The sequence below is a fragment of the Podarcis pityusensis genome (genome assembly GCF_964106645.2).
Source record: "Podarcis pityusensis genome assembly, chromosome: Z".
NCBI classification, from domain to species: Eukaryota; Metazoa; Chordata; class Lepidosauria; order Squamata; family Lacertidae; genus Podarcis; species Podarcis pityusensis.
Genome location: NC_138044.1, coordinates 42,459,696 through 42,487,561, shown reverse-complemented (window position 1 = coordinate 42,487,561; position 27,866 = coordinate 42,459,696). Strand labels below are relative to the sequence as shown.

General features: G+C 42.2%; 1 protein-coding gene across 4 annotated transcripts in view; it reads left to right on the top strand.

Annotated features, from left to right (window-relative positions):
- LOC308468751 (uncharacterized protein) overlaps positions 1-27,866 on the top strand; it is a 146,908-nt gene that overhangs the window by 101,599 nt on the left and 17,443 nt on the right. For 2 of the 4 annotated variants that reach the window (XM_080991180.1, XM_080991179.1), the window contains one exon: positions 2,406-2,490. In XM_080991180.1, the coding sequence (XP_080847306.1) occupies positions 2,406-2,490 (85 nt within the window). Of the gene's footprint in view, positions 1-2,405; positions 2,491-18,768; positions 18,836-22,031; positions 22,743-24,576; positions 24,679-26,976; positions 27,099-27,866 lie in introns of those variants that run through there. The other 2 variants (XR_013981839.1, XR_013981838.1) reach the window with 2 other exon arrangements.

The following is a 27,866-nucleotide window of genomic DNA, read 5'->3' as shown; positions in this document are numbered from 1 at the left end:
AAGAACACTCTCCCCACCTGAGGTTTCCAGCAACTGATATTCAGAAGTGTTACTGCCTCGGCTCATGGAGGCAGAGCATAACCGTTGTGGCTAGTAGCCACTCATAGCCTTATTGTCCCTGAATTTGTCCAGTCCTTTCTTAAAGCCATCTGAGTTAGTGGCCATCACTGCCTCCTGTGGGAAGGAGTTTCATATCTTAAGTATGTGCTGCATGACAATTACTTTCTTTTTAGGGACGCGGGTGGCGCTGTGGGTTAAACCACAGAGCCTAGGGCTTGCTGATCAGAAGGTCGGCGGTTCGAATCCCCGCGACAGGGTGAGCTCCCGTTGCTCAGCCCCTGCTCCTGCCAACCTAGCAGTTCGAAAGCATGCCCAAAAGTGAAAGTAGATAAATAGGTCCCGCTCCGGCGGGAAGGTAAACGGCGTTTCCATGCGCTGCTCTGGTTCGCCAGAAGCGGCTTAGTCATGCTGGCCACATGACCCGGAAGCTGTACGCCGGCTCCCTCGGCCAGTAAAGTGAGATGAGCGCCACAACCCCAGAGTCGGTCACGACTAGACCTGACTGTCAGGGGTCCCTTTACCTTTACCTTTATTGTCCAACATTCAGCTTCATTGGATGTGCACAAGTTTTAGTGTTACAAGAGATAGATACTTTCTCTATCCACTTTCTTCATGCCATGCATATTTTTATAAACTTTTATCATGTCACTTCTTTACTTGCCTTTTCTCTAAACTAGAAAGTGCTGCAATTTTCCCAACAGGGGAATCTCTCCATCCCCTTGATCATTTTGGTTGTCCTTTTCTGAGCCAGAGGCTAATGGCTGAGTGGGCTCTGGGCTGAAGACTGTGGGGCTTCAATTGAATTGTATTTTCCTTCTTAGAAATATAAGGAATGTAAGGAAATGTAAGGAAAAACTGAAGTGATTGGAGATTTTATTTAAAGCTTCTATTTTAACTAAATATTCTTAATTGCTTCTATGGCCTTTTATCAAAAGGACCAGTCAGGCCCAAATCCACATAGATCAAAGTTTGTACATCAGATACTCCCAAACTATTCACTGTGTGTGAAGCTTTTAATTGCCAGGGAAGGATGTTTTCTAGTAGTAAATTCCTGTGTGTGCCTATTGAATTCAGTGTGTCTTACTCCCAGGTAAGTGGGGTTATGATCTCAGCCTTAGTGTGTACAAAGACAATTGGTATGTGCCAAAGAATGGCAGTCTGCAAATATATTTATTGTATTCTACATTGGTTTGCTGCTCCGTAGCATAAAGCTTTTACAATAAATAAATAAAAATTAAACCCAAAATATTGTCTAATCTCTTATATGCCCAACTGATCACTGCACTCTGCAGGAGAGGCCAACTCGCAGATACCATATCATTAGGAGGTCTGTTCCATCTGATCAAGCCTATAGTGTGACAGCACCTGCCCCTTGGAACTCCCTTCCATTTCATATCAGGCAGGCACCATCTGTATCGTCTTTTAGTGCCTGTTGAAAACTTTCTTCTTTCAACAAGCCTTCTAAGTGGAGTGTTTTTATTCCCGTTGGCTTTGTATATTTTTATATATTTAATTTCAGAAATTATCCTTACATGTGCATTTGGTTTAGAAATGCTTTACTGTGTTGTTAAATCTATTAAAAATGCTTCCTAGGAAGCAATCCATAAATAAATAAAATAAACCACAAAATACATGGATGCAATGGACACAAAATCATAAATCACTGCACCCCTGAAATTAAAACACAGACTTATAAGATAGGAGGCCCAGACTTTGTAAATTATATAAAAGGCCTGGGCAAACAGAAAGATTTGATCCTGGTGCCAAAATGACCAACAAGGTGCTGCTGGGAAGGCTGTGCAATTACTGGGGTGACGCTACCAAAATACACCCTCCCTAATGGCTAGAGCAGCATAAGGCCATTTGTGAGAAGGAAGTCCTCTGGGTAACCTGGTCCCAAGCCAGTTAGGGCTTTAAATATTAACCCAGAAATTAAATATTAAATATTAAGCCAGAAAACAGACTGGGAGTGAATGTAGCTGACAAAGCATAGGCATAATATAGTCCCAGTCCCAGTTGATAATCTTGCAGAAATATTCTGGACCAGATGCAGCTTCTGGATTGTTTTTAGAGGTAGACCTATGTCCAATGTTAGCAGACCATCAGTAATTGCAGCTAAAGTATCTCCATCAAAGTAAGGTTGCAGCTGGCATATTGGATGAAGAGTTTATACACGTGTCCTTTTGCTTCCCCAGCTCATCCCCAAGGAAAACTTCTCTTTAGCGCTCAATCAGCACAAATGGCAATTCAGGTTTTCCACAGGTTGCCATTTCTTCCTATCTGTTGCCAGTGCTATGAAGTTGCTACAGTAAGTGCCACACTTTAAACCAGTGCTTTTCTTTTAGATAAAAAGCTGTACCCTTGAGTACCCCCACTGTTGCAAGATGGACTGGAAAGTACATCACCATCTGCTCTGTACAGTGCAAATAGGTAGGTCCTACCCAATACCTTGCGCCTGTCTACCATCTATTTATATCATCTATCATCTATCTATTGTCTGTCTGTCTGTCTGTCTGTCTGTCTGTCTATGAAAGAACCACCCAATCAAGTAAGGAAAACATGCACAAAAATCTGTTTTCTGTGTATGGCTTTCATGTGAACTGGGCTGCCTGCCTACCATCATTTTTTGGATGTAAAAATGTCCATAATGCAGAGAAACCTGTGGGCGCTGTGACCCAGGCCAGTTATTACATGTTTTAGCTTAAAATAAGAAATCAGCAGCAACAATACCAATAAAAACAATTTATGCATGCACAATGTAATATAAACTCTTAATAAAATCTCAGAAAAATGTAAGAAAGAGTGTGGCTGTGTTTTTTTTAAGTGGGGAAAGAATAAAAACAGATTCCTGAGTGAATCCCCTGAAGGCACCAGGAAAGTAAAAAGTGTGCTGGGTCTCTTTAAAGATGAAGAATGAAGGAACAATGGCAAATATTTGGAGGGGGCGAGTTTGTTTAGCATGGCTTGAGGCTCCAGGAGCTTTGATGAACCCTAAAGCACCCAGCAAGAAGGCTATATGTGTTGGATGAGAAAGTGGAAAGAACCAAACGGCAGCATTTCTGTGGCCAGCATTTAAGACATTGAGAGGCTCCTGGAAAGAAAAGAAAGGGAATGTTGGAAGCCCTTGTCACAAGCAGGAAAAGAGATCTCATGAGTCTACCATGACTCAGGTAAGGAAACAAGATCAAACAAGTGCTGCAAGTGTGTGTGTAATCAAGGGCTACGCAAAGCACAAAATGCTGACAGGACTCTTGAAAAGGAAGGGGGATAACTTGGAGGGACAAGAAAGCGACACATTCTGCACAGTCAGCATTTTTTGAGGCTGGCAACGACACTGCTTGTTTCTGGCAATTGAATAGGTGCTGTCCCCACCAAGGACATGTTTTTACATAATAGAGATTAGATGGTTTATTTGCTGTTGCAGGGAGAGCCAGAAATCTTTCTTCTTTTGTGGTAGGGCCTCTGTTACCAGGGTGCCATGTTTTAGCCATCACTCAAATCACATTGCAATGTGACTGTTAGCATTCACACTCCCTACCCACTGCTACTATCTCTATTGCAACTAGGATTTTGAAGTTGGCTGTGCAAGTGTTGCAGGTACCTTTCGTATATTAACCAGTACCCCAGTTACTCCTTCCATCTGCCCATACCATTTTGTGAGCATTGTTTTTCCAGTATGAACCCCTTCCTGGTTTTTATAACTCAAGTGTAAAAACACTCCTATGTGTCTGTCCTTGGCAGCAGTTTTCCCCTCAGCTACAGTAGCTTGGATATTTTTGCTCCCTCAGTAGTGGAACGCACGCACTTAGGCTGCTGTGTACACACTATATCTTTAAAGTACATTCAAGGCATACTCTTTCCCTTAAAAGTTTCTGACCACTGTAGTTTACCCTTCAAAGAGTTACATTTCCCAGCAACCCCTTAACAAGCTACAGTTCCCAGAATTCTTTGAGGGGGGAGATGTGCCTTGAATGTGCTGTAAACAACCACAGCGGTCGAAACGAGTACAGCTGTCCTCTCACAGAAGAACTATATCTGAGAGAACTCTTTGCCTTCTATAATGTTTAAAGTGTGCATTGAAGAATGGAGCAGTCCCACAGTAATTAAGGGCAGCTTAGCTCAGCAGGTATGGGTACTGAGATCCTAAGCACTGGGACTTTATTATTTATTTATGCCATAAAATTTATATCCTGCTTGATTGGGGGAGGACCTCAGAATTGTTTACAGAAGGGGGGGCAATAAAATTATCGGTAACAGCAATTAAAACAAATATTTTAAAAATTAAAAAAACAAATAAACTAAAAAACAACAGCATTCTAGATATTTGGGTAGGTTTATCAAAACAAAATGTTTTTCAGCAGGTGCCAAAGAAAAGTGTCTTGAAAAGGTGTCTGCCTGATATCAATAGAGCCCAGGCACTGTTCCAGGTCAGAGGTGCTGTGTAAGATTTAAATATAACCTCAGGTAAAAAAAAACACACAAACCCAGTCAGAACAGTCAGCTGGCAAACTGTCTTCCAAGAATCATCCTAGGTACAACTTTTGCATAACCCCCTGCTCTTGATACCTTTGTGGTAGATTTGCAGCCTTGTAGTGCCATGATTCTGGCACTTTGTTCAGCATCCAAGGCCTGTAGCCTGACAGATAAGTAATGTTCTACTGACATCTTTCCTTGTAAAATGGAAAGAAAGTGGATAATTTAATATAGATGTGACAAGCAGGAGATAGATTCCTAGCCTGCATGGATTGCCAGATTCAGCTCTGATTTGAAAGCATCCTTTAAAGCTAACGCAGGATTTTCATGTCCCTACACCTATTTCTCCCATCCTTTATAGAACCCAGTTCTATAAAGCTTCAGAGGATAAACTCAGAACTATATTTATTAAGACTTCTAAATTTGTTAAAACTTCTAATGAGAGCCATTTCACACATTATGCAGAACGACCTGCATCTGAGTATACACTTAAGGGTGGATACATTCAAGCAGTACCTTTGGGACTTTATGTATTCACAAACCTTATTTTTATCCTTAGAAGTTCTTAGGTGTGCACTTAAAATATGCAATGTGTGCAGTACTCCTAAGAGGTGGCTTGCACATACATTTAATCACTTGGTAATTCTCTAAACCAATGCTTAATTATCTTTATTGCTCATGACTTAGCGTCAGATGTTAATGAATATTGTAGCTGTGGTGATTAATGTCTTAGGGTCCTAAGAGGAGCAAACAATCATTTGATGCTACAGATTTATAAACAAGACTTTGGTGTGCATATGTTGCTTGCTTGCAAAAAAAATGTTCTGGCTCTAGTTTCCTTTCCACAAACATTTTTCTAGAAGTAGAGTAGGATAACAATCCTTAAGCTGTTTTGGTTTGTTGTCATGGCAGTACAAACTTCTTTCAGGCTAGGGTTAATATGAGTAAAACAATGTAACCCTTGGCAAGATCAGGGGATCCACTTTGACCCAATTTCCATTTAAAGATGAAAAAAATAACGTAATAGTTATAGGCATTAAAATGAGCAATTCTGCTCACCTAACCAATCTCAGAGTCATGGGCTACTCTTCCCAAAGCTTTGTCTTCAATACATTCACTATCTCTTTCAAGAAGTTCGTGATACCTCCTCCAGCTGAGAGCCAGATCATCCATGAGGCAAGATGAGGTGACTGCCTGGGGCAGCAGGATCCATAGGGGCAGCAGATCCCGGTGTAGATCTTTATTCCCCATCTTATCCCTGATGTAGAACTTCACACACCCCTTCCACCCTGGTAGGGAGGGAGGCACCATTTTGTGGTTCGTCTCAGATGTTGAAATGACTTGGGCTGGCCCTGCTCCATCCAGCTCTTTCATTCTCCTCTGAAGTGCAGCTACAAAGGGCATCTGCTACATAGGACCAGTGACTCAATAGGAAGTGCTACCAGTTCACTCAGGGTCAGACTCATATTTCTGCAATAATTATGAATGAGTGTTGTGATAGAAAACCATGGATACCATATAGCTGTGGCTCTGTAAAGTGGAGAGTGCATGGAATAGAATTTGCACATGTTTCTCTGCTCCGCATGGGTGTTTCTTTACTCATATTCGAACATCTAGATCACTTCAGTGGATCATGCAGGCTTTCTAAAAGGTGCCATGCTCTCCAGGTGTGTGTGAACAGTTTTGTATGCATGCTGGTTTACACATTGCCCTTCCTTTTGCCCACAATTCATAACGTATGATGCAATTGCAAATGAGAAGCATCATAAAGGTTAAACAAACATTTCCTTTATAGATCTTAATTGATCTGAAATGGCAGGAACATCCAGTTTCAACAATCAGGATGCCAGAAAATGATTTAAATTCATTAAGCCATTTCTGATTTACCGAGAGCTAGCATACTGTTGCTAGAGGGAAGAACTCCGACTTGTGCAGTCTTCGCAAGGAACAGGAGTGCTGTGGATTGGGATTGCACTGTTGCCTGAACCTTTAATCTAAAATTGGATGAAACCTTTGTAGATACTTTCACAGTATTGCTGGTGCATAATGTAATTTTTCTCTTACCTCTGACATTGAACATTTTAAATATATTGTTACATTTGTACATTGCTGCTCTAGCCATTCTTGAAGGGCCTTCTGCCTGCCTCTACTTGTTCACACTGAGCTTCAGTTTTAAGTCATGCAACTACAGTGGTGCCCTGCAAGACGAATGCCTCGCAAGACGGAAAACCCGCTAGACGAAAGGGTTTTCCGTTTTGGAGGTGCTTCGCAAAACGAATTTCCTATGTGCTTGCTTCGCAAGACGAAAATGTCTTGCGAGTTCCTGCAGGGTTTTTTTCCCTTTTTCCCTTTTTCCCAAGCCGCTAAACCGCTTATCAGCTGATGGCTAAGCCGCTTAACAGCTGATGGTAAGCCGCTTATCAGCTGATCGTTAAGCCGCTTATCAGCTGATCGTTAAGCCGCTTATCAGCTGATCGTTAAGCCGCTTATCAGCTGATCCTTAAGCCGCTTTTCAGCTTATCGTTAAGCCGCTTATCAGCTGATCCACTAAGCCTGCTAAGCCGCTAATACTGTAGCACTAATCCGCTAAACTGCTAATGGGCTTGCTTCGCAAGACGAAAAAACCCGCAAGACGAAGAGACTCGCGGAACAGATTCTTTTCGTCTTGCGAGGCACCACTGTATAGAGCTGGCTTTGATATTTAAGTAACACCAGCTACACTATGTGGCTGTTGAAGCAACTGTATAGACTATGGAGTTTGTCTACAGCATGTACCCAACTAAGTCCTACTCACAGTAGACCCATTGAAATTAATAGCTGCGTGTTAGTCATGTCCATTATTTTCAATGGGGCTACCTGTGAGTAGGAGTAGCCCTATATTTTTTTTACATGGATGTAGACATAAATATTGCCATTTGTTACATTTGTATTTTATCATTCGACAACAAGCTTGAAGGAACATTTTTGCATCTCTCAGCAACCCTTTGAGGTAGGCTAGCCAGAGGAAGAGAAAAATTTCAAAGGTGAGCTGCTGAGCTGAGCAGGAATTTAAACTCAGGTTTTCTACATCCAAGTGCAAAATGGAAGTGAAATTGCAGCCCTAACTTGTGAACAGGGTAAATTGCTTTGACTCAAGGCTATTTAAACCAGCAAGGAAAAACCCTGATATAAATAAATGTTTAAATCAAGTTTCCCAGTGGTACTTCATCAGAGTTTCCTAAACAATGGTGCAGCTCTGATCACTAAACTATGTTGATTTGCAATTAAACAGAGTATTATTTAGAGTGTTATTCCATTTTTACAACCAGGCCTTTTATCTCTTTGTTGGCAAGCATTACTTTTTAAACCTATTCTTAAATATTCCCATAAAGGATCTTTCTTATAATTAACCATTAATCCATGACCGTTTGTAAGGTTAACAGTCCAATCCTACTTATGTTTAATCAGATGTGAGTCCTGTGGTGCAGCTTTCTACCAGATTGTAGTTGAAGTTCTGGAATACAGAAACATGCATGCTGCAAGATTTTGTTTTCCACTCTTCTTTTCAGTGTTGTTCCTTTCTTGCTTCCCTCTGCCTTGTCCCAGTCCAACACTCACAAAAAGGTAGCAAACAAAAATGAAGCGTCCTTTGACTTTGATAGGTTGAAGCATTTCTGAAAGTTACTGGGCATACCAGAGCAGTTTATTTTTTGTTAGGAGGAGACACAATGCCTATGCTACAATAATCAGAGTAGGCCCATTGAAACTAATGGACTTAAGTTAGTCATGTCTATTAATTTCAACTCTGAGTAGGACTTGCGTTGGATAGAACCCTGTGTTTGTAGGTAGGGTGCAAATATTCATATTTTAAACCTGATCAAATTGGTATTTTATTTACATAGAAAAGTGTCCTGTAACTCAAGTGTATCTTGCAGAATCATTTATTCAGTTTAGAGATTAACAGTGATGCTAACACAGCTTTATAAATAAGCACTCAACAGTTATCAGTCTGCGCATCATAGGCCTACCAGGGGCTGGCAGAGAGTGAGAGCTGTATTTCTGTGTTGGCTGCAGAGGAGGGATGGAGCAGTCCACGAACCCACTTCCTCACCTGGACAGAATTCCTGGTAGCCTATGGCTACCAGACCAGCCTACTATATATTTTGGAAAGTGCTTTGTCTGAATATCTGGTTGTTGGGTTGTTTATTCTCTATGGGTTTGGCAGCCTCTCAAGATACCGTCACAAAATTTGGCACAAGGGTTCCTGAGGTGGAGGCAGTGCTTTTCCTTTATATTTGGATGCAGGCCACCATTTTGAATCAAAGCGACACACTGAAACATGACTTTGGCATGTCTTCGCCCATTTTTTGGCATAGACTTGGCCCCTTCCCCTTGTTACCGGAACCAAGTCCAAAACGCTTTCCTTCCCCATTCACTAAAGAGACAGCAGGTGGAAAGGTAAAAGTTTGTTCTAAGCTGCAGCATAGAGACTCAGCAGGATATCGCCAGAAGTTCAAGCACAAAGTAGCAAACACAGAAATGCATATTTTCTTGCATCACTATTGGCTAGGAACGCGTATGAACAAAGCATGGTATTCTTCTACTTGGCTATCACCCTTATTCCACTGAAATCTTTCCCCCACATTTTTTCCTTTGGAAATAACAATAACTTAAAAAATGCCTTTTAAATTATAACAGAAAATTAATGTGTCCCCCCCCCTTTCCATAGTTATTATTTACATGGGCGTTCAATTTTTACTAATTTTTAGCTTCAATTCTGTTATTTATTTGTACTTTGCTGAAGTGTGAAAACAACATCAAGTATGCTGTATTTTAGAGTCACTGCTGATGCTGCTCTTTTGCTGGTGTACATCAAGAGTCTCTGTGATTTCAGTGGAAGAATGAGACAGACCCTTGTTAATATTATCTGCCTATCACTGCAGCCTTCAAGCCACTTAGTCCAGAATAGCCCCATTTGCCTCCATGGGACTAGCTCAGAGAAAAGCAATCTGAAAAGCACAGCCTTTGTCAAGTACTAATTCCCTGGTGCAGTTATAAAAGCACTTTTATTCCCTCCAGCTTCCCCACTTCCACTTTTGGCTAGCTTTAAGCTGTTCTGATCTCTTAAATGTAGGAAGATATTAATAAAAGATGATTTAAACAATATGATCTGAGTTTTCCTTGACAGATTGTATGAGGCAATGGAAACTTTCTATTCTGGCACAGACAACTTTTAAAACCACTCAAAGGGCTGGAGAAACACATTTTTATAGTAGTAACTGAACTTTGTAGTATTATTTCAAGTAATGTGCTCTCTGCTCCCCGCCCATCCGTCCCACACTTGCACCAAACTGTTTCATGCTAATAGATGCAAGATACAAATAGTTCTTTGAATATTTTAATCCCATTTTTCTTATCTGAGCCATTGATTCATTCATCGGTCTGATTTATCCATTTGACTGCATGCTAAAAAGCTGTCCAATTTAACTGACCCAGTCATGCGGGCTCTCTTGCCACCAGGACCAAATCATCTCACTGTTCATTTCAGAGGATGTGATCCAGAATAGTGCCCTGCTGCACTTGTGAAAGACTTCTATCCTACCTCATCAATAGAAGTAATCAAACTTAATGGCTGGACATTTTTAGTAAGTTGTTTTGATGGGATGTAAAAAAACAAACAAACTAAACCCACAGCAACCTCTGATTCCCCTCTACAAGTAAACTAGAAGAGAACAGAATATTCTTGTTCACAAAGCTGTTTTCGGTATGGCTGAGGGCTGATCCACACTTAAGCACAGGTCCAAGAGGTTTTCCATTTGCCCTGGCTCATTCTCCTGGGAAAACTTGCTGCCTGCCGCTGAACCACTCAGACCCATGTCTAGAAAGCACAGAACAAGCAGAAAATCTCTTGGCCCCTTTGTGTGACTTTTGCAGCCTATTTAATTCAGTTCAGAACCACTTTAACTGCCATGACGTCTTCCAAAGAACCATGGCAACTGTTCTGTGAGGAGGGAGAAAATTGAGTTCTAGATTGCTAGCAGCTTTATAGAACTGGATTTCTCTTATTTCCTAGATGAGAGCTATAAAAATGGATTTGAAAGTGGTTTCAGTGGGTGGTATTATTACTATTATTACAACTACTACTACTATTAAAATGTGTATACTGCCCTTTATCCATTGCTCTCAGGGTGGTTCACATAATTAAATTACAATATATAAACCACAAAATACATAAAAAATAAGAAAAGTGACAAACCAGTATTCCTCCTCCCACAACACATTTAAAGGGGCCTGGTTGAAGAGGAACATTTTTGCCTTGTGCCTAAAGGGGTATAATGAACCTGCCTGGGGAGAGTATTCCACAAAAGGGGAGCCACTGCAGAAAAGGCCCATTCTCATGTTATCGAAGAGGCACACAATGAAAGGCCTCAGATGGTGATCACAGGGTCCAGGTTGGTTCATATGGAGAGAGGTGGTCCTTGAGATATTGTAGTCCTGAGTCATTTAAGGCTTTATAGCTCAAAACCAGCACTTTGAATTGGACCAGAAAACTAACTGGCAGCCAGTGCAGAATCAGTGTGATATTCTCATACCGCCTTGCCCCAGTGAGCAACTTGGCCACCGAATTCTGCACCAGCTGAAGTTTCCGAACTGTCTTCAGATGCAGCACTACATATAATGTGTTGCAGTAATATTATAGACACAACCCCAGGAACAACTGGAAGTAGTTGTGTGCTTGGCAGAGTGGTTTAAATGGTTCTTATCTGGGAAAGATGGTTGTGAGTGACCCTGGTTCTGCCGCCCTCTGTATTGGACATAAGCAAGCACCTGCAAAGTCGATTATATGGAAGGGTCCCAACAGAAGGCAACCCTTGTTTTGGGTCTTTTTAAATAGTGCAGCTTTAAATAAATACAGAAGGAGTAGCAAACCTGCTGTTGCGAGTATTTGAGAAAATCTACACACACCAAAAACTCATGGTCTCTGCCCAATTCTAATAAGGAACCATTGTAGTCAAGAGATGAGATCACTTTGTAAAGCAAACAAGCTTTAATGGACTCATGCCTACTAGGAAAGGGCAGCCAACGATCAAAGAGGAGTTTCTAGTGTGCAGCTGAGTTAACTTTGAAAATGTAATTTGCCAGTTGAGGGCACACCCCAAAATCCAGGACAGTTGCTGTGCCAAAGGGGTAATTTACCTCCGGTTCAGATAGCCTCTGAGTGGGGGAAAAGGGGCTTGTGAGATTTTGCTAAAATTTTCAAAGACAGTGAAGAAACCTCAGCTGTAAGATTCCCCCCCCCCCCCCGAACTGGATGGCTTCTCTCATTTCTGCCACAAACAAAAAATCAAGGTGAAGAAATGGCCCTTCTAATAAATTTATTTAATTATATTAGACCACTGATTTAGAACCCTGTGAAGTTCTCAGCCTGGCTCATAAACTCATAAACAATTATTACAGTAAGAATGTCATTCAGATCTGGTAACAAGAACAGAAATGACTGAGTGTCTCTGTGGTGCCAGGATTATTCAAGTCCTGCCTTTATCCTTGGTCTTCCTTGGTTTTGCCTTTTAACCTCCTCCTCCTCCTAGTCAACAAAAGTTCTCTGAGGTAGGTGCGGAGCTGAGTAGCTGGATCTCGCTCAGCCCATGATAGATGTAAGTCTTCCAATTCAGTACTTTGCTTTTCTAACGAGTGCATTTCAGTCAACCATGATCTCTTTTTACAGGCTTTAATCATAAGATGGCAGTCCTGAGTGAACACTAGTGATAAAGTCCTAGTGAATCCCGAGGCGCTTACTTCTGAGTAAACATGTTTAGGATTGTGTTTACAAATGTATCTAGCTGATATTTTTGAACGTCTTAGTTTATCACCTGCACCTGATTAACAAAACTTAAATGTATCAATTACCCCAAACTCCAATATAGAAGTCAGTCAGTCAGTCAGTCAGTCAGTCAGTCAATCAATCAATCTTTCTTGCAGCCAAAGACCAGACAGCAGAGTTAATAACAACAACATACGGCACAACCGCATAAAGAAGGAAATGTAATTAAAAATTCCCTATAAAATTATTTACATTAAAAATAACACTCCTGCAGCTAAAATCTGTATTCCGTAGATTAAAATCAGTACTCATTCGCTGGCCATCACTGTCACCACAGCCTGTCTTGTCCTCGTTGCTATAAAACAGAATTTCACAATAGGCCTGATGATATCCAGATCGGCAAGAAGGTATTTAACATAAGTTTCCTCTGTGTGGCCAGGTAATTTCCTTAATAATGGTAAAATTAGCTCTCTTCGGGTATCATGGTAATAATAATAATAATAATAATAATAATAATAATAATAATAATAATTTATTATTTATACCCCTCCCCAGCCACTCAGGGTGGCTTCCATAGAAACCAAAAATACAGTAAAATATCGCATGTTAAAAACTTCCCTGAACAGGGCTGCCTTAAGATGTCTTCTGAATGTCAGGTAGTTGTTTATCGCTTTGACATCTGCTGGAAGGGCGTTCCACAGGGCGGGCGCCACTACCGAGAAGGCCCTCTGCCTGGTTCCCTGTAGCTTTGCTTCTCGCAATGAGGGAACCACCAGAAGGCCCTCGGCGCTGGACCTCAGCGTCCGGGCATAACGATGGGGGTGGAGACGCTCCTTCAGGTATACTGGACCGAGGCCGTTTAGGGCTTTAAAGGTCAGCACCAACACTTTGAATTGTGCTCGGAAACGTACTGGGAGCCAATGTAGGTCTTTCAAGACCAGTGTTATATGGTCTCGGCAGCCGCCCCCAGTCACCAGACTAGCTGCCGCATTCTGGATTAGTTGTAGTTTCCGAGTCACCTTCAAAGGTAGCCCCACGTAGAGTGCATTGCAGTAGTCCAAGCGGGAGATAACCAGAGCATGCACCACTCTGGCGAGGCAGTCCGCAGGCAGATAGGGTCTCAGCCTACGTACCAGATGGAGCTGGTAAACAGCTGCCCTGGACACAGATTTGACCTGTGCCTCCATGGACAGCTGTGAGTCCAAAATGACTCCCAGGCTGCGCACCTGGTCCTTCAGGGGCACAGTTACCCCATTCAGGACCAGGGAATCGTCCACACCTGCCCGCCTCCTGTCCCCCAAAAACAGTACTTCTGTCTTGTCAGGATTCAACCTCAATCTGTTAATCGGTACAACGGGAAGTATAGAAGAACGTGCCCAATGGATTCAATCTCATTAGAGTTGCATGGATGTAATCTTGTTCAACTGGGATGTCATGATATCTGCCCTCTAGTAGTGCTGAAGGGCGAGCATTAAAACTGTCTCTGGAAAATGCCCAACAATACTTTAGGGTTATCCAGGGCACTTTGCTGGACAGGATCTTTGGGGTTTGTGTAGAGATTTATAGATTTTAAAAGATTGGGTAAAATCAGTTTGGAACTCTACGTCCCACATTCATTCTTTGATTATATCTCTGGTGCTTTCCATTTCCAGTCTTAAAAAATATCCAAGAGAAAGGCCATAAAAGGACAGTTTACTTGTAATGCCCTTCTAACATTTTGTTTGATAGTTACAATATAGAAGTCTTTTTGAGGTGTTTAAGTATAAGATAACTTGCATTTTAATGAACCAAAGCTGACACTTGTTTTTTATGGGGCATTAATTTCCGGGCAGATTGTATCCATGCTACCCAATATGTGGCTTTATGAGCACATTTTCAGACATGGGGAATGAAAAAAAGCACATTTAGAGTCATATCTTTTGTTTCAAACTTGCTTATAATGTTAAATATAAAACTACATTTACAGTGGCGAGTAGTTTCTAATGATAATTTTATTTGTCCCTTTCATACAAAAAGAGTTGTCTTTGCTGAACACATTTACTTTCAAAGTATAGTTATATCATACATAAACCATAGATGCTCCAGTTTCCTAAATCTGCAAAACCAGCCAACCAACCCACCCACCCTCTGCACTGCTGACAGTGAAGCTTGCTTTTGTGTGTGTATGTCTGTTACAATGAAGTGTGGGAAGAAGGTTTTTCCGCAGTGTGAATGGAGCTGCCACTCCCTATCAAGAGAGAGGAAATAGATGACTCTGCACAAGCACCCTCTGGTCATTGCTGCAGAGTGCTGAGTCACTGATATTATTTCCTGCTGATCTGCTTTCTCTGCAGCTCGCTTGAAAATGGCTTTAAGGTTAGTGAAACTAGGCTGGCATCAGCATCACCTCAAAACCGACAACCTTTATGAGTCTGTTGAGACAATTAGATTCTTCCCCCATATGCTTAGCTACCCTTCTTTTCAATTATTATTTTTTAAATTACATTGTCTACAAGGCTGTAGAGTGCAGAAATGAATCTCTAAAAAAAGATAACTTTATCTCACTGTTGCTCACAGGTTTTTCCCCAGCTGTACCTCACAGGAACTCAGTTCCGGCACTGTTCAGGTGGGTGCCATTGCCATTATAAGAGAGCAAGAGTGGTGTTCGTGATGAGTTCTGGCACCTCTTTTTCTGCAAAAATAGCACTGCTGGTGCTGGTAACTTTCAAGTCTTGTTATCTAAAACTCTTTGCAAAACCCAGTTCACAATTTATATCCAGTACAGCTTAGGAATCTGAATCACATCAAAATGGGAGGGTGCTTTCTTCCTATATATATATCCCATCCCCATCTTAGGAGGATCAGTAGTAATTGGGAGGGATTATCACATGATGTATGGAAGTGAGAGCTGGACCATAAAGAAGGCTGATCGCCAAAGAATTGATGCTTTTGAATTATGGTGCTGGAGGACACTCTTGAGAGTCCCATGGACTGCAAGAAGATCAATCCTATCCATTCTTAAGGAAATCAGCCCTGAGTGCTCACTGGAAGGACAGATTGTGAAGCTGAGACTCCAATACTTTGGCCACCTCATGAGAAGAGAAGACTCCCTGGAAAAGACCCTGATGTTGGGAAAGATGGAGGGCACAAGGAGAAGGGGACGACAGAGGAGGAGATGGCTGGACAGTGTTCTCGAAGCTAGCAGCATGAGTTTGACTAAACTGCGGGAGGCAGTGGAAGACAGGAGTGCCTGGCGTGCTCTGGTCCATGGGGTCACGAAGAGTCGGACATGACTAAACGACTGAACAACAACAAATCACATGGTATGCTGTGTACATACCATGTACACAGTTCTGATTGCTGCATCTCAAAAAGGATATTGCAGGGTTGGAAAAGGTGCAGAAAGGGGCAACCCAAATGATCAGGGTGCTTGACTATTTTATAAGGATTATGTTTGGGGAGTTAAGAGTGGATGCAATCGAACTTTATTAAAGTTATGCATAAGAACATAAGAAAAGCCGCCTGGATCAGGTGAGTGGCCCAACCTGCTCCTGCAATGGCCAACCAGATTCCTGTGGGAAACCCACAAACAGGATTTGGGCACAAGAGCACTCTCCCTTGTGGTTTCCAGCAGCTGGTATTCAGAAGCATCCAACACTTGGAGTCAGAGCGTAGCCATCATGGCTGGTAGCCTCGGATAGCTCTCGCCTCTGTGAAATTATCTAATCCTCTTTTAAAGCCATCTAGGTTGGGTGGCCATCACTGCCTCCTGTGGAAGAAAGTTCCATAGTTTAACTAAGTGCTTTGTAAATAAGTACTTCTTCATCTTCTTCCCTGCCTATCTGGCTAGGTTTCCCCAGCCACTCTGGGCAGCTTCCAACAAAATATTAAAAACACAATAAAACATCAGATATTCAAAACTTCCCTAAACAAACCCACCCTCTGAATCTTAGCATCCTGAATCTTCCAACATTCAGCTTCATTGGATGTCAATGAGTTCTACTATACAGTGGTACCTCTGGTTGCGAACGGGACATGAGCAGAACGCAACCCGCGTCTGCACATGCACAGGTCATGATTCGTCGCTTCTGTGCATGCACGTGACGTCATTTTGAGCATCTGCGCATGCGCGAGCAGCGAAACCCGGAAGTAACCCTTTCCGGTACTTCTGGGTCACCGCGGGACACAACCTGAAAAGACATAACCTGAACCAAACGTAACAAGAGGTATGACTGTAATGACAGAGGAAGGAAAATGTTTCTCAATCCACTTTCTCCATGCCAGGCATAATTTTAAAACTTTTATCATGTCAACTTTTTCTTGTCTGTTCTCTAAATTAAAAAGTCCCAAATGCTACAATGTTTCTTTATAAGGGAGTCTATCATCCCTTTCATCATTTTGGCTGCCCCTTTTTGAACCTTTTCCAACTCTACAATATCCATTTTTGAAGTAAGGTGGCCATAACTGTACACATTATTTCAAATGCCGTTACAACATAGATTTGTGTAACAGCTTTATTATACCAGCAGTTTTATTTTCAATTCCTTTCCTAATGATCCTTGGCATGGAATTTGCCTCTTTCACCACTGTCATTCACTGGGTCAACATATTCATAAAGCTAACTAGTATGACTTCAAAGTTTTGTTTCTGGTCCATTAGCACCAGTTCATATCCCATGAGTGTATATGTGAAGTTATGGTTTTTTGCCCCAACATGCAACACTTTACACTTGTTTACATTGAATTGCACTTGCCATTTTACCTCCCGTTCATTCAGTTTAGAGAGGTCCTTTTAGAGCTCACCACAATCTGTCTTTATTTTAATGACCCTGAACAATTTAGAATCATTAGCAAAAGGCTGGGTGAGGCTGCTGAAGAGGCCAGAAATCATCTTGGCTGTGAGTCCTAGAACAGCTGCTTCCTGCCTTGCAGGCCTTTTCCCACCTGGCCTGGGAGGGTGAAGCCCTGACTGACTCCAGCTACAAAAGGCTAGGCTGCTGAAGAAGCCAGAGACCATATTGGTTGTTCCTTAGTTCGGAAACAGGTCATCGAACCTGAGCATCCACAGCCGCCATGAACCACCATTTGCAGGGTTGGCAGCAACAGTAGCAGATACGTTCTACGCTTAAAGTAATATTTTTAGTCTCTTGCTAATTATGCTGTTTTAAATGTGCATATTTGACTTCCTTTAGGAACGTTTTCTTTTGAAGATTTTTTTGGTTAACTTTGCTGTGTTAAATGTGCATTCTGTAGTTGACCTCCTTTGTAATGTTTTATTTCGAAATCTTTAAGATAGCATTTTAGTTTCCTGCTAATTATTTTTGCTTTGAATGTATGCTTTATAGTTTACTTTCTCCTGTAATGTTTTATTCTAGACTGTTTTATTTGATGTTTCAATGTAAGTTGTAAACTACTTTGAGATTTTTTTTCTTTGAAATATAAAGCAGTATACAAAGGAAATTATCAACAATAATAATGACACTGTGAAGAGCACCTTCCACACTCTGCCCCTCCCAGCGTTGGCAGCGGCGAGGGATGGGTAAGCACACTCTGTCCCTGCTTGGACGCGCACCTGCCCCAGGCACCTGTGGACAGTACTATGCCCCTGGGAAGAGGAGCAGTACATGAGTCTATGATTCTATGCCATTGCTTGTGTGCTTAGTGGGTCTCAGCCTGGCAAGCAAAGTGAAAGAAATGGGGAAGAACAGAAGCAGCTGCACGTGGTGACAGGAGGAGGTAGATTCAGGGAGTGGGGGGAAGCTGACAGAGTGTGCTTTACCAAAAGGGACTCCCAAAACACTGGTGCGGACGCAGTGCCTCTGATTGCCAGTTGTTGCGCAATAACTGTAAATGTGGGCTATCTCCATGCGCTGCTTGTGGGCTTCCTAGAAGCATCTGATTGGCTATTGTGGCAAACTAAATGCTGGACTAGAAGGGCTGTTAGCAGGACTCTTCTACTGCTGTCATATTCATCTCCGTTCATTCGTTTTAGCTGTTTTGAATATATAAAATAATCACACCTGTGGACTGGTTGCTAATGCTGTCTCTGAAGTACCAAAGTACTTCCCCATGCTATCATTAAAAGACTTCCAAGTCATGTATGTATTGTCACCCCCATCAGGAATGGAAAAATATGGAAATGTGTTGTTATTTATAATGCATTCAGTTGGCTGCATTTCTAAAATAATTAGATTTGCTAGCTAACCTGACCTTAGCAGCACTGGATTGGTTTTGGAGAAAAATTAAATTTTAATCTAAATGTTAATTTTTTAAATGGATAAGCAGTTAGGAGCCACTCTAACAGACATTTCCATTGCGTTGGGTATCAGTACCCCTGTCTGGATGTGTATTACAGAGCACTTACTCTACAGAAAAATGAGCTTCTTCGGAATCTCATTTTTCCTTTTAATCATTGTTCTACCACAGCATGATTTTAGTCTCATCTCACTTTCACAGGGAAGGTTGGGGACGTGTTGCCAATGAGTGAATTCAGACAAAGCTATGATTGAGGAATCCCCGCAAGGTAGGACTTGGCTTGTTTCAACTCAGGCTGATGAGAGTTGTAGTCCAAAACATCTGGAAGGCAACAAAGACTAGTGTACATTAGGATGTGTGTTTTATAGCTTATAGCATCTTAACTCTTTTTCATAGCAAGCAATATTTTTTTACAGTGAGTAAACTAAAAATAAAAAGGGTGCTGTAGACCAGAAACTCAGAGCAAAACAGATTCAAAATGGTGACTGTTTCTTAAGGCAGCGGTGCTCATCTTAGCTTTTGTAATCTCTGTGGTAGGCTTTCCTCAGCCCTTTTAACACCACATCAATCCCTAACAGCTGCTTAGGTGGCCCTGTATCATGTACACATAATCAGTCTGCAATATTTCCCAGCTTTTGTTGGCTGCAATAGTGAAACAGCCATATGGTGACTTTTTGGGATGTGGTGACTATCCATGTGTGAACATGTTTGCAACTCACCTGCTCATTCACCCACTTGGTATGTTTTAATCTCTCCACTTATCATCTGTATCAGAGCATCCAGAAGAGCGGACACTTCTTGTAAAACAGTGCCGTCCAGATTTTGTGGACCATGTCCCATCATCCCTAGCCATTAGCCACATTGGCTAGATCCAATGCAAGCTGTAGTCCAACAGGCACACCCCTGGCTACCACTGTCTCCTAAAAGATCACCCTCTGGTGACTTTGCCATCAGTTTGCCATTTATCTCAGTGGCATACTGAGGTCTCAAATATCAAAAGTGGTGTAAGAACTCAGAAACTGGGAGCTGCAACATTGGCACAAAGTCCAGCTCACAAGACCAGTGCAAACTGTACAGTCCACAAGTCTGCCCTAGTGAGAGAATGAATATACACTTCTCTCTATGACAGTTTGTGCCTTTCCACTGAGCAAATTGGCCCTGCTGTCTTGCCATGCTATCATGTTCAAGGAAAAGAGATGAGCATAGAAATAGATCTTGTTAGATTTTCAGGCTCTAAGAGAGAACCGTAACCTAATCCCCTACATAATCTAATTTACACAGTGCTTTCTCGCAGCCTCTGTGTTGAGAACGGCAGCTCAGGCTTGGTAGCCATCATTTTGGAAGATTCACTAGCTGCATTTTAAAAACAACACAACAACTGATCCCCTGTTGTCTTGCAAATATGCAAGTTTGCAAAGTTTGTAGCACCTTAACTAGTTAGTTCAATCAAATCTGTCCTTTTGCCTCATAGATGTACAGAGTGTGCTGAGACCTAGTAGCAGCACCAAGCCAAGACTTCAGTGTGGAGCAAATAAATGTAATACTCTTTAAAGCAGGCCTTCTTGGAGCCTTGTTTCCAGTCTCCTCCCAAATGTCCTCATAGAAATGCGTAATGTTGATCTTGTTAAAAAAGAAAATAAAAAAATTGCCGGCAAATGTAGTAATGGCCAATAAATTATATAAAGTATTGCAACACACGCAGCACCAATGTGGCTGTTTCGATAGACTGTAATTGTTTTCCAGCTCTTACCTCGTCAGTTGCTCTGGCTTCCAACTGGGGGAGAAGTGAATAACAAGCCAATCAGCATGCAAAATATAGAACAGGGTGGCACAACACACGGCCATCAGCCAAATATGAGATTAACATGTGACTGTAGCAAAGAACAGGCAGTCTCTGCATTCTGTCTTTTCAGTGCTGCTTAGAAGTGCTCCTCTTCTATTCTACAGTTAATCCATCAAAACAAATCATCCAGCTCCACAGGGTTAGCAGACATAGGGCTGTATCCAATTTACCCTTATTAGTATTATGATTAATAATGGTAACATGAATTTGATTTCTTACCTGCCCTGCACCAGAAGATCCAAGGATGTGTTGCAACAATTTAAATACAGCATTACAAAGTTCTGCCCAAGAGTTAGGTCCATGGAAATTAATGGACCTAAATTAGTCACGTCCATTAATTTCAGTGGGCTGCTCTGGGTAGTATTATCATTGACTTCAACGCATAATCTCATATTGATTCTATCCTGGTTTATTCATTGCCACTGCATTTTATCTGATATACTTCACTTGTGTGCGCAACAGCATGCTAATGTGCATGTAGGTTACACAGATCCAATTCATCTATGTGTGGTTTTGTGCATGTTCATCTTCACATGATTGTTTTCAGTTGAACTCAAATGTTTCTTATGTACACTAGTGGGCAGTGCTTGATGGGATGCATTTGACTGTGTGTTGTCACCTCTCCTCAAATAATAATTCCCCACTCACCTTGAGTTCCGGAAACCCGAAGTCAGTTGTGGGCATTCGTGCAGTTATTTGCTAAGCTGTGCATGTGGCCACTTCCCCCCCCCCCCACCCCGATACAGGTTTTCCAATATACCAGACTTGCACAGAGCAGCAGGTTACAAACGTGTGTTTGTGTGAGTGCGTCTCTTGTTCCTGGCTCCATCAGCAGCCCACCAAGGTACTCCTTGCCAATGGAAGGAGGGGGTGTAGTAACAGACGGCACCCAGCAAAACGTCACCACAGCTGTAAAAACAAAACAAAACCATTCACACAATATGCTTCAGTACATCCACGTGATTTTATGTTCAGTACATCCATGTGATTTTATGTTGGATTTCCCCCCTTATGGCATTATCCAGGAAATCTAGAAAATCATAATTAAATTCTGAGGAGGAAATTGTGGGCTGACACTGGGATGAGGACAACATCATGTGGAACATGCAAAGAACATGTGCATATGAGATGTATAAAATCTTCTTTAAACTACTTTGTGTGCATAGCCTCATATATACTGTGTGTGTGTGTAATCTGATTTACTTCCTATTCAAATACATTGAAGGAGGTGTTTGCTCAATGAAAACATTTGTTAGCAGCAGAAGCTGAGATCAGGGAAGAAACAGGAAAGGACTGTACTTTTCTGCGTATAATACGAGGTTTGTTTAATAAAATAATTATGTTTAAAATTGGGGGTCGTCTTATACATGGATAGTGCATAGGGGGGAAGTGAGCCGGAGATTGTCAGAGGCTTTTGGGCGTGTTATCAGTGGCTGCGCCAAGGGCTAGTGATGATTGGATGTGCGAGTGGCAGTGTAGTTAATTCGAGTGAGCAATTTCCTTTATCTACCCCCCCAAAAAAACTCAACAACTCTGGGCAATCCTCTCCAAAAAAGCTCCTCACCAACTCTGGGCAATCTCCCCCCATTTTTCTAATTTGTAGTCCCCAAAAATATACACAGGGGCAGAAAAATATGGTACTATACTTGGGAAAATATGGTACTTTTTCACACAGTGCCACAGTTTGCATATTACAGTAAACCATAGTTTATCATGTGGACAAAACAAACCACAACCCTTATTATGAATGAAGCAATATGGTTTATTTTGCTCCAGATAAACTGTTATCAGTAAAATAGCAACAAACCTTATCGAAATTTGCTTAGGGCAAAACAAATCACAACCCCCAGTTTATCTATAATGCTAAGCCAGGGGTTTGCTTCTCCAACACTGATAACCTCCCTCTTGTGGGTGGGTGGTGCTGGGTTTTGGCTTCATAAGGATCCACACTTGGAAAATGAGTTTCATAGAATCATAGAATTGTAGAGCTGGAAAGGACCTTGAGGATCATCTAGTGCAACCTTTTGGTTGCTGCTGGAGGTTCAGTTACAGTTAAGACTAAAGATCCATTCATTTGCATTTGCAAAATGGGAAATGTGGTGGTTCTCCCTAAAACAGGAAACATTCAACTGGTGTGATATCTAATTAACTGCACTAGAAATCAGTTGGGTTGGGCAAGAGCCAGAGATTCTTGGAGTATGCATTGATCTGACTGTGCCGTTATTCTGATTTAGCATTGAACTCTCAAAAAGTTTCAAGTTTCCCAGGACAAAGTGAGAATACCTTTGTTTCCTCTGCATCCCAAATTTGGATTTCTTAGAGGAGCAAGGAGGTAGGTTAAAGAATAGAGAGAGTGTTTTATGGAAAGGGGTGGATGAAGAGAAGAACCTTTGAGCACTCATTTGGTTCATGTGCTGTCTGTCCATCTACATGTGTCTGTATCTAGTTGTTTCAGAAGAGAATCTACTATAAAAGGAGTTAATTTATGTTAATGGTTTTGTCAAATTAAACAACTACACATACAAATTTACTTCCCTGAATTCATGGCATTACAATCTTCCCCATGGCAACACCGAGAGTCAGATATTGAGTGGCAAAGTTCAAATGGGTGAAAAAGGAAACAAAATTGTCTAAATATATTCAATTACCAGTTTCTTTAAAAAAGAAAAGCAAGATAAACCTTTAGACAGTGTTTTCTGCTTGCAGAGTCCTTTATAATGTTTGTTCATTTTCTTCCCATTGTACTAAAATGTATATACAGAGAGTCCTTTTAATTTCCCATTATACTGTATACCAAAGCATTCATGCCTAATACTATTACTGATAAAGAAACCACAAGCATATTTGCAGAGACTGAATGTCTATAAAGAGACGATCAAGGGAGTCCCTTGAGAAAATAAAGTCCCATATCAGATTATGTTGTGAAAAGGCTGGAACTAGTATGCTCAGCTCAATTACAGAAGAGTGTGTGTGTGTGTTTTAAAGAGAGTCAGTCCTGTTTTATATCACACAATTATTTTCTTAAGCCTAGGAACATTACATAAATTAAAATTTAAGATAATGGCCATTTGGCACAAAACAAGCCCTATGAATGCTTTGGATAATAATTAAAGAGGATTTAGCAAGATAATCAGTTAATATTCTGTGGACTTTTGCATCCAAAGTAAAAGCTGAGAGATGTAGTGGCCCTGTTGGCATGTTATATCATTTAGTGTGAATGGAAATATCACTTTCATTTTGCTGATCTCCCAGTGCAAGCAGGACCAACAAACCATGATCCCTGGCTTACCAAATTGGCCATGTGACACCCAACTATGTCCCCGCTGGTACAAAAGGATAAAATGGGAGAGGTGTTATTGAATCACAGACTTGTAGAGTTGGAAGGGACACTAAGGATCATCTATTCCAACCCCCTGCAATGCAGGAATAGGCAGCCATTCCATACAGGGATCAAATCTGCAACCTTGGCGTTATCAGTACCATGCTCTAACCAGCTGAGCTATTGGTTAGTTTTTGTTTTGGTTCTTGCTTTTATTATGTATTTTGTGTTTGGAAGAAGGGCGGCATACAAACTTTAATAAGAATAATAAAAAAGATTGTCAGCAGATTTATCTTTGTAATAAATTTATTGTGTGGATTGTCAGCATTTTTTTTAAAGCAATGGCAACCTCTGTGCAAATATTTTTTTAAATCTAGTGAGACAGAGAGAGAGAGAGAGAGAGAGAGAGAGGGACCATGCATAGCTGCAAAGCTCACTGGGTCACTCATTATCTCTGCATTATATGTGCATATGCTTGCATACATATATAACAAAAAAACAACAACCCAGATAGACTAAAGTTTTAACAGTGTAAGTGGCTCCAATAAAAATGGAAAGTAAAATGTCTTCTAACAGATGTGAGAGTTTTATGGGCACCTCCCAGTTATTGTAAAATCCCATCATGAGATAATCTAGCATGTGACACCATCTTGTAAGACACAGTAACTACAGTGGTACCTTGGGTTAAGAACTTAATTCGTTCCGGAGGTCCGTTCTTAACCTGAAACTGTTCTTAACCTGAAGCACCACTTTAGCTAATGGGGCCTCCCACTGCCACCGCGCCACTGGAGCACAATTTCTGTTCTTATCCTGAAGCAAAGTTCTTTTGACCTCCCTGCCAATTTAGATACAGCAACTGAACTGGAGGCCCCTCAACTGTCTTCGGGTCCAGTGTTGGACCATTTCGATTGGATACTCCCTGCTGATGTGGATAGATTCCTCCAAGCTGGTAGGCCCACCACCTGCCTCCTCGATCTGTGCCTGTCTTGGCTGACTAGGGTGTGTCCAGATGTCGCGCGGACCCCCCTGGTTGAAATTATCAATTTGTCCCTTGGCACGGGGACATTCCCAGGGGAACTGAAGGAAGCAGTGGTGTGCCCGCTCTTAAAGAAAACTTCACAAGATCCTTTAAGGTAAAGGTAAAGGTACCCCTGCCCGTACGAGCCAGTCGTGTCCGACTCTAGGGTTGCGTGCTCATCTCGCTCTAGAGGCCGTGAGCCGGCGCCGTCCAAAGACACTTCCGGGTCACGTGGCCAGCGTGACGAAGCTGCTCTGGCGAGCCAGCACCAGCGCAGCACACGGAAACGCCATTTACCTTCCCCCTATAAAGCGGTACCTATTTATCTACTTGCACTTAAGAGTGCTTTCGAACTGCTAGGTGGGCAGGAGCTGGGACTGAACGACGGGAGCTCACCCCGCCGCGGGGATTCGAACCGCCGACCATACGATCGGCAAGTCCTAGGCACTGAGGTTTTACCCACAGCGCCAGACCTATCCAATTACCGCCCAGTTTCAAATCTTCCATATCTGGGTACGGTAATTGAGAGAGCAGTTGCTGAACAGCTTGGTAGGTTTCTGGAGGAAACATCAGCTTTAGATCCATTTCAGTCTGGGTTCCGTCCTGGTTTTGGGACCGAGACAGCTCTGGTTGCCCTAACAGATGATCTCCGTAGACAACTGGATCGAGGCGGGTCAGGACTGCTGATCCTTTTAGATTTATCAGCAGCCTTTGACATGGTCGATCATGATCTTCTGGACCACTGCCTCGCCGACGTGGGGATACAGGGCATAGCCCGTAAATGGCTGTGCTCTTTTATCTCTGGCCAGGGACAGAGGCTGGCGCTAGGGAGGGAGATGTTGTCGCACCACTCCTTGGTGTGTGGAGTGCCGCAGGGTGCATTCCTCTCCCCAAAGCTTTTTAACATCTTTATGCGCCCCCTTGCCCAGATTGTCCGGAGCTTTGGGCTGGGCTGTCACCAATATGCTGATGACACTCAGCTCTATCTGCTGATGGATGGCCACACCGACTCGGCACCGGACACACTGACTAGATGCTTGGAAGCTGTGGCTGGATGGTTTTATGGGAGCCGATTGAAACTAAATCCTTTGAAGACAGAGATCCTCTGGCTGAGTCGGGATGGCATGGAGATGAGGGACCAACTCCCTTCTCTTGCGGGGGCCCAATTAGTGCCATTGCCTTCCGTTAAGAGTTTGGATGTAATCCTTGATGCCTCCCTTTCCATGGAGGCACAGGTTACAGCAACAGCCAAGATGACATTTTTCTACCTTCGCCGCATCAAGCAGTTGGTCCCTTACCTTTCCTGCCCCAACCTGGCCACAGTGATCCATGAGATGGTCACCTCCAGGCTTGACTACTGTAATTCGCTCTACGCAGGGCTGCCCTTGAAGCTGTCCCAGAAACTCCAGCGGGAGCAGAATGCTGCAGCGAGTCTCCTCACGGGGTCTCTGTCACGGGAGCATATTCACCCAGTGGTTTTCCAGCTGCACTGGCTACCGGTGGAATACAGGGTCAGATTTAAGGTGCTGCTTTTGACCTTTAAAGCCCTTCACAGCCTAGGACCCTCGTACCTACGGGACCGCCTCTCCCGGTATGCCCAATGGAGAGCCTCAAGGTCCATAATTAGCAACAGCCTAGTGGTCCTGGGCCCTAAGGAAGTTAGATTAGCTTCAACCAGAGCCAGAGCCTTTTCAACACTGGCTCCGGCCTGGTGGAACGCTCTGCCTCATGAGACCAGGGCCCTGCAGGAGCTGATTTCTTTCCGCTGGGCCTGTAAGACAGAGTTGTTCCGCCTGGCCTTTGGCTTGGAGTCAATTTGATTCCTTCCCCCTCTTTCTTTTTTCTTTTTCCTTTCTCCTGTGATGAGGCTGCATTTTAATATTTTAATGTTTCAATATTTTAATGTTGTATTTTAATCTTGTTTTTAAGTTGTATTCATTCAACTTGTTTTTATTATTGCTTGTTAGCCGCCCTGAGCCCAGCCTTGGCTGGGGAGGGCGGGGTATAAATAAAAATTATTATTATTATTATTAATCTGAGGTACTATTTCTGGGTTAGCGGAGTCTGTAACCTGAAGCGTATGTAACCTGAAGCGTATATAACCCGAGGTACCACTGTACTAGATCCCCCAGAAAATGCATTGGACACAATGTTTCGGGAAGTTCTCTTGCAAAAAGAACACCATGGATGAACCTACTGCTTCTTGCTCTTCTCTCCACTCCTGCTTAGGAGATAGAACAACACTTGACCACACAGCAAGTGGACTCCTCCCCTTTGCACTGGAAGCCACGAATCCTAAGAAATCCTGTTCCTGCTTTGGCAGATTTTGAAAAGCATTTATTAGTTTTGAGGTAATGTGATTTCAGCATTGGAACTGCAGAAAAGAACATATTTAAAAAATGCATGTTGATGGTTCCTCTTTCTCCCTCTCTTGCTGTTTAAAAATATAAGAGCTTAGCTAAGTACAGAAGGTAGAACAGTGTCTCAAAGTTGCTTGCTGATGTGAGTGCTGTGAGTGTTTGTTCTTATAATGCCGCAAAGCAGCCATCATAGATGCAGTGAAATTTCATGACTTCCAAGTGAACTCTGCCTCCATGTCCTGGAGTCATTTTAAACTGTCCAACTTACTTAGCATCTCTGGGGTTCTGAAGCCATCTAGAGTATTGTACAGAGAGCTGATAGCAGCTGACCTCTTATGTTCCTCGCTGCTATCTTCTGCAGACTGGGAAACATTAATTTGATTATGCTGCTAATGAATCATTTTTTTTATGTACTTGTGGTTATTATGTTATGTTTTTAGTGTGTACCCATATCCTACATGCAAAAAAAAAAGGGACTTTGCTATATGTGAATCTGTGTTTAAATATAACAGGTGCCTGCAGCAGGGAACACCTGATTGGCTGGTGTTTCATAGATAGATAGATAAGTATTTTATTACGACTTTTATCATTTATATGCTGCCCATCTGACTGGGTAGCCCCAGCCAATCTGGGAAGCTCCCAACAAAAAATAGTAAAAGCACAATATAATATCACACACTAAAAACTTACCTGAGCATGGATGCCTTCAGGTGTCTTTTAAAAATAACATAGCTGTTCCACAGGGCTGGTGCGACTACC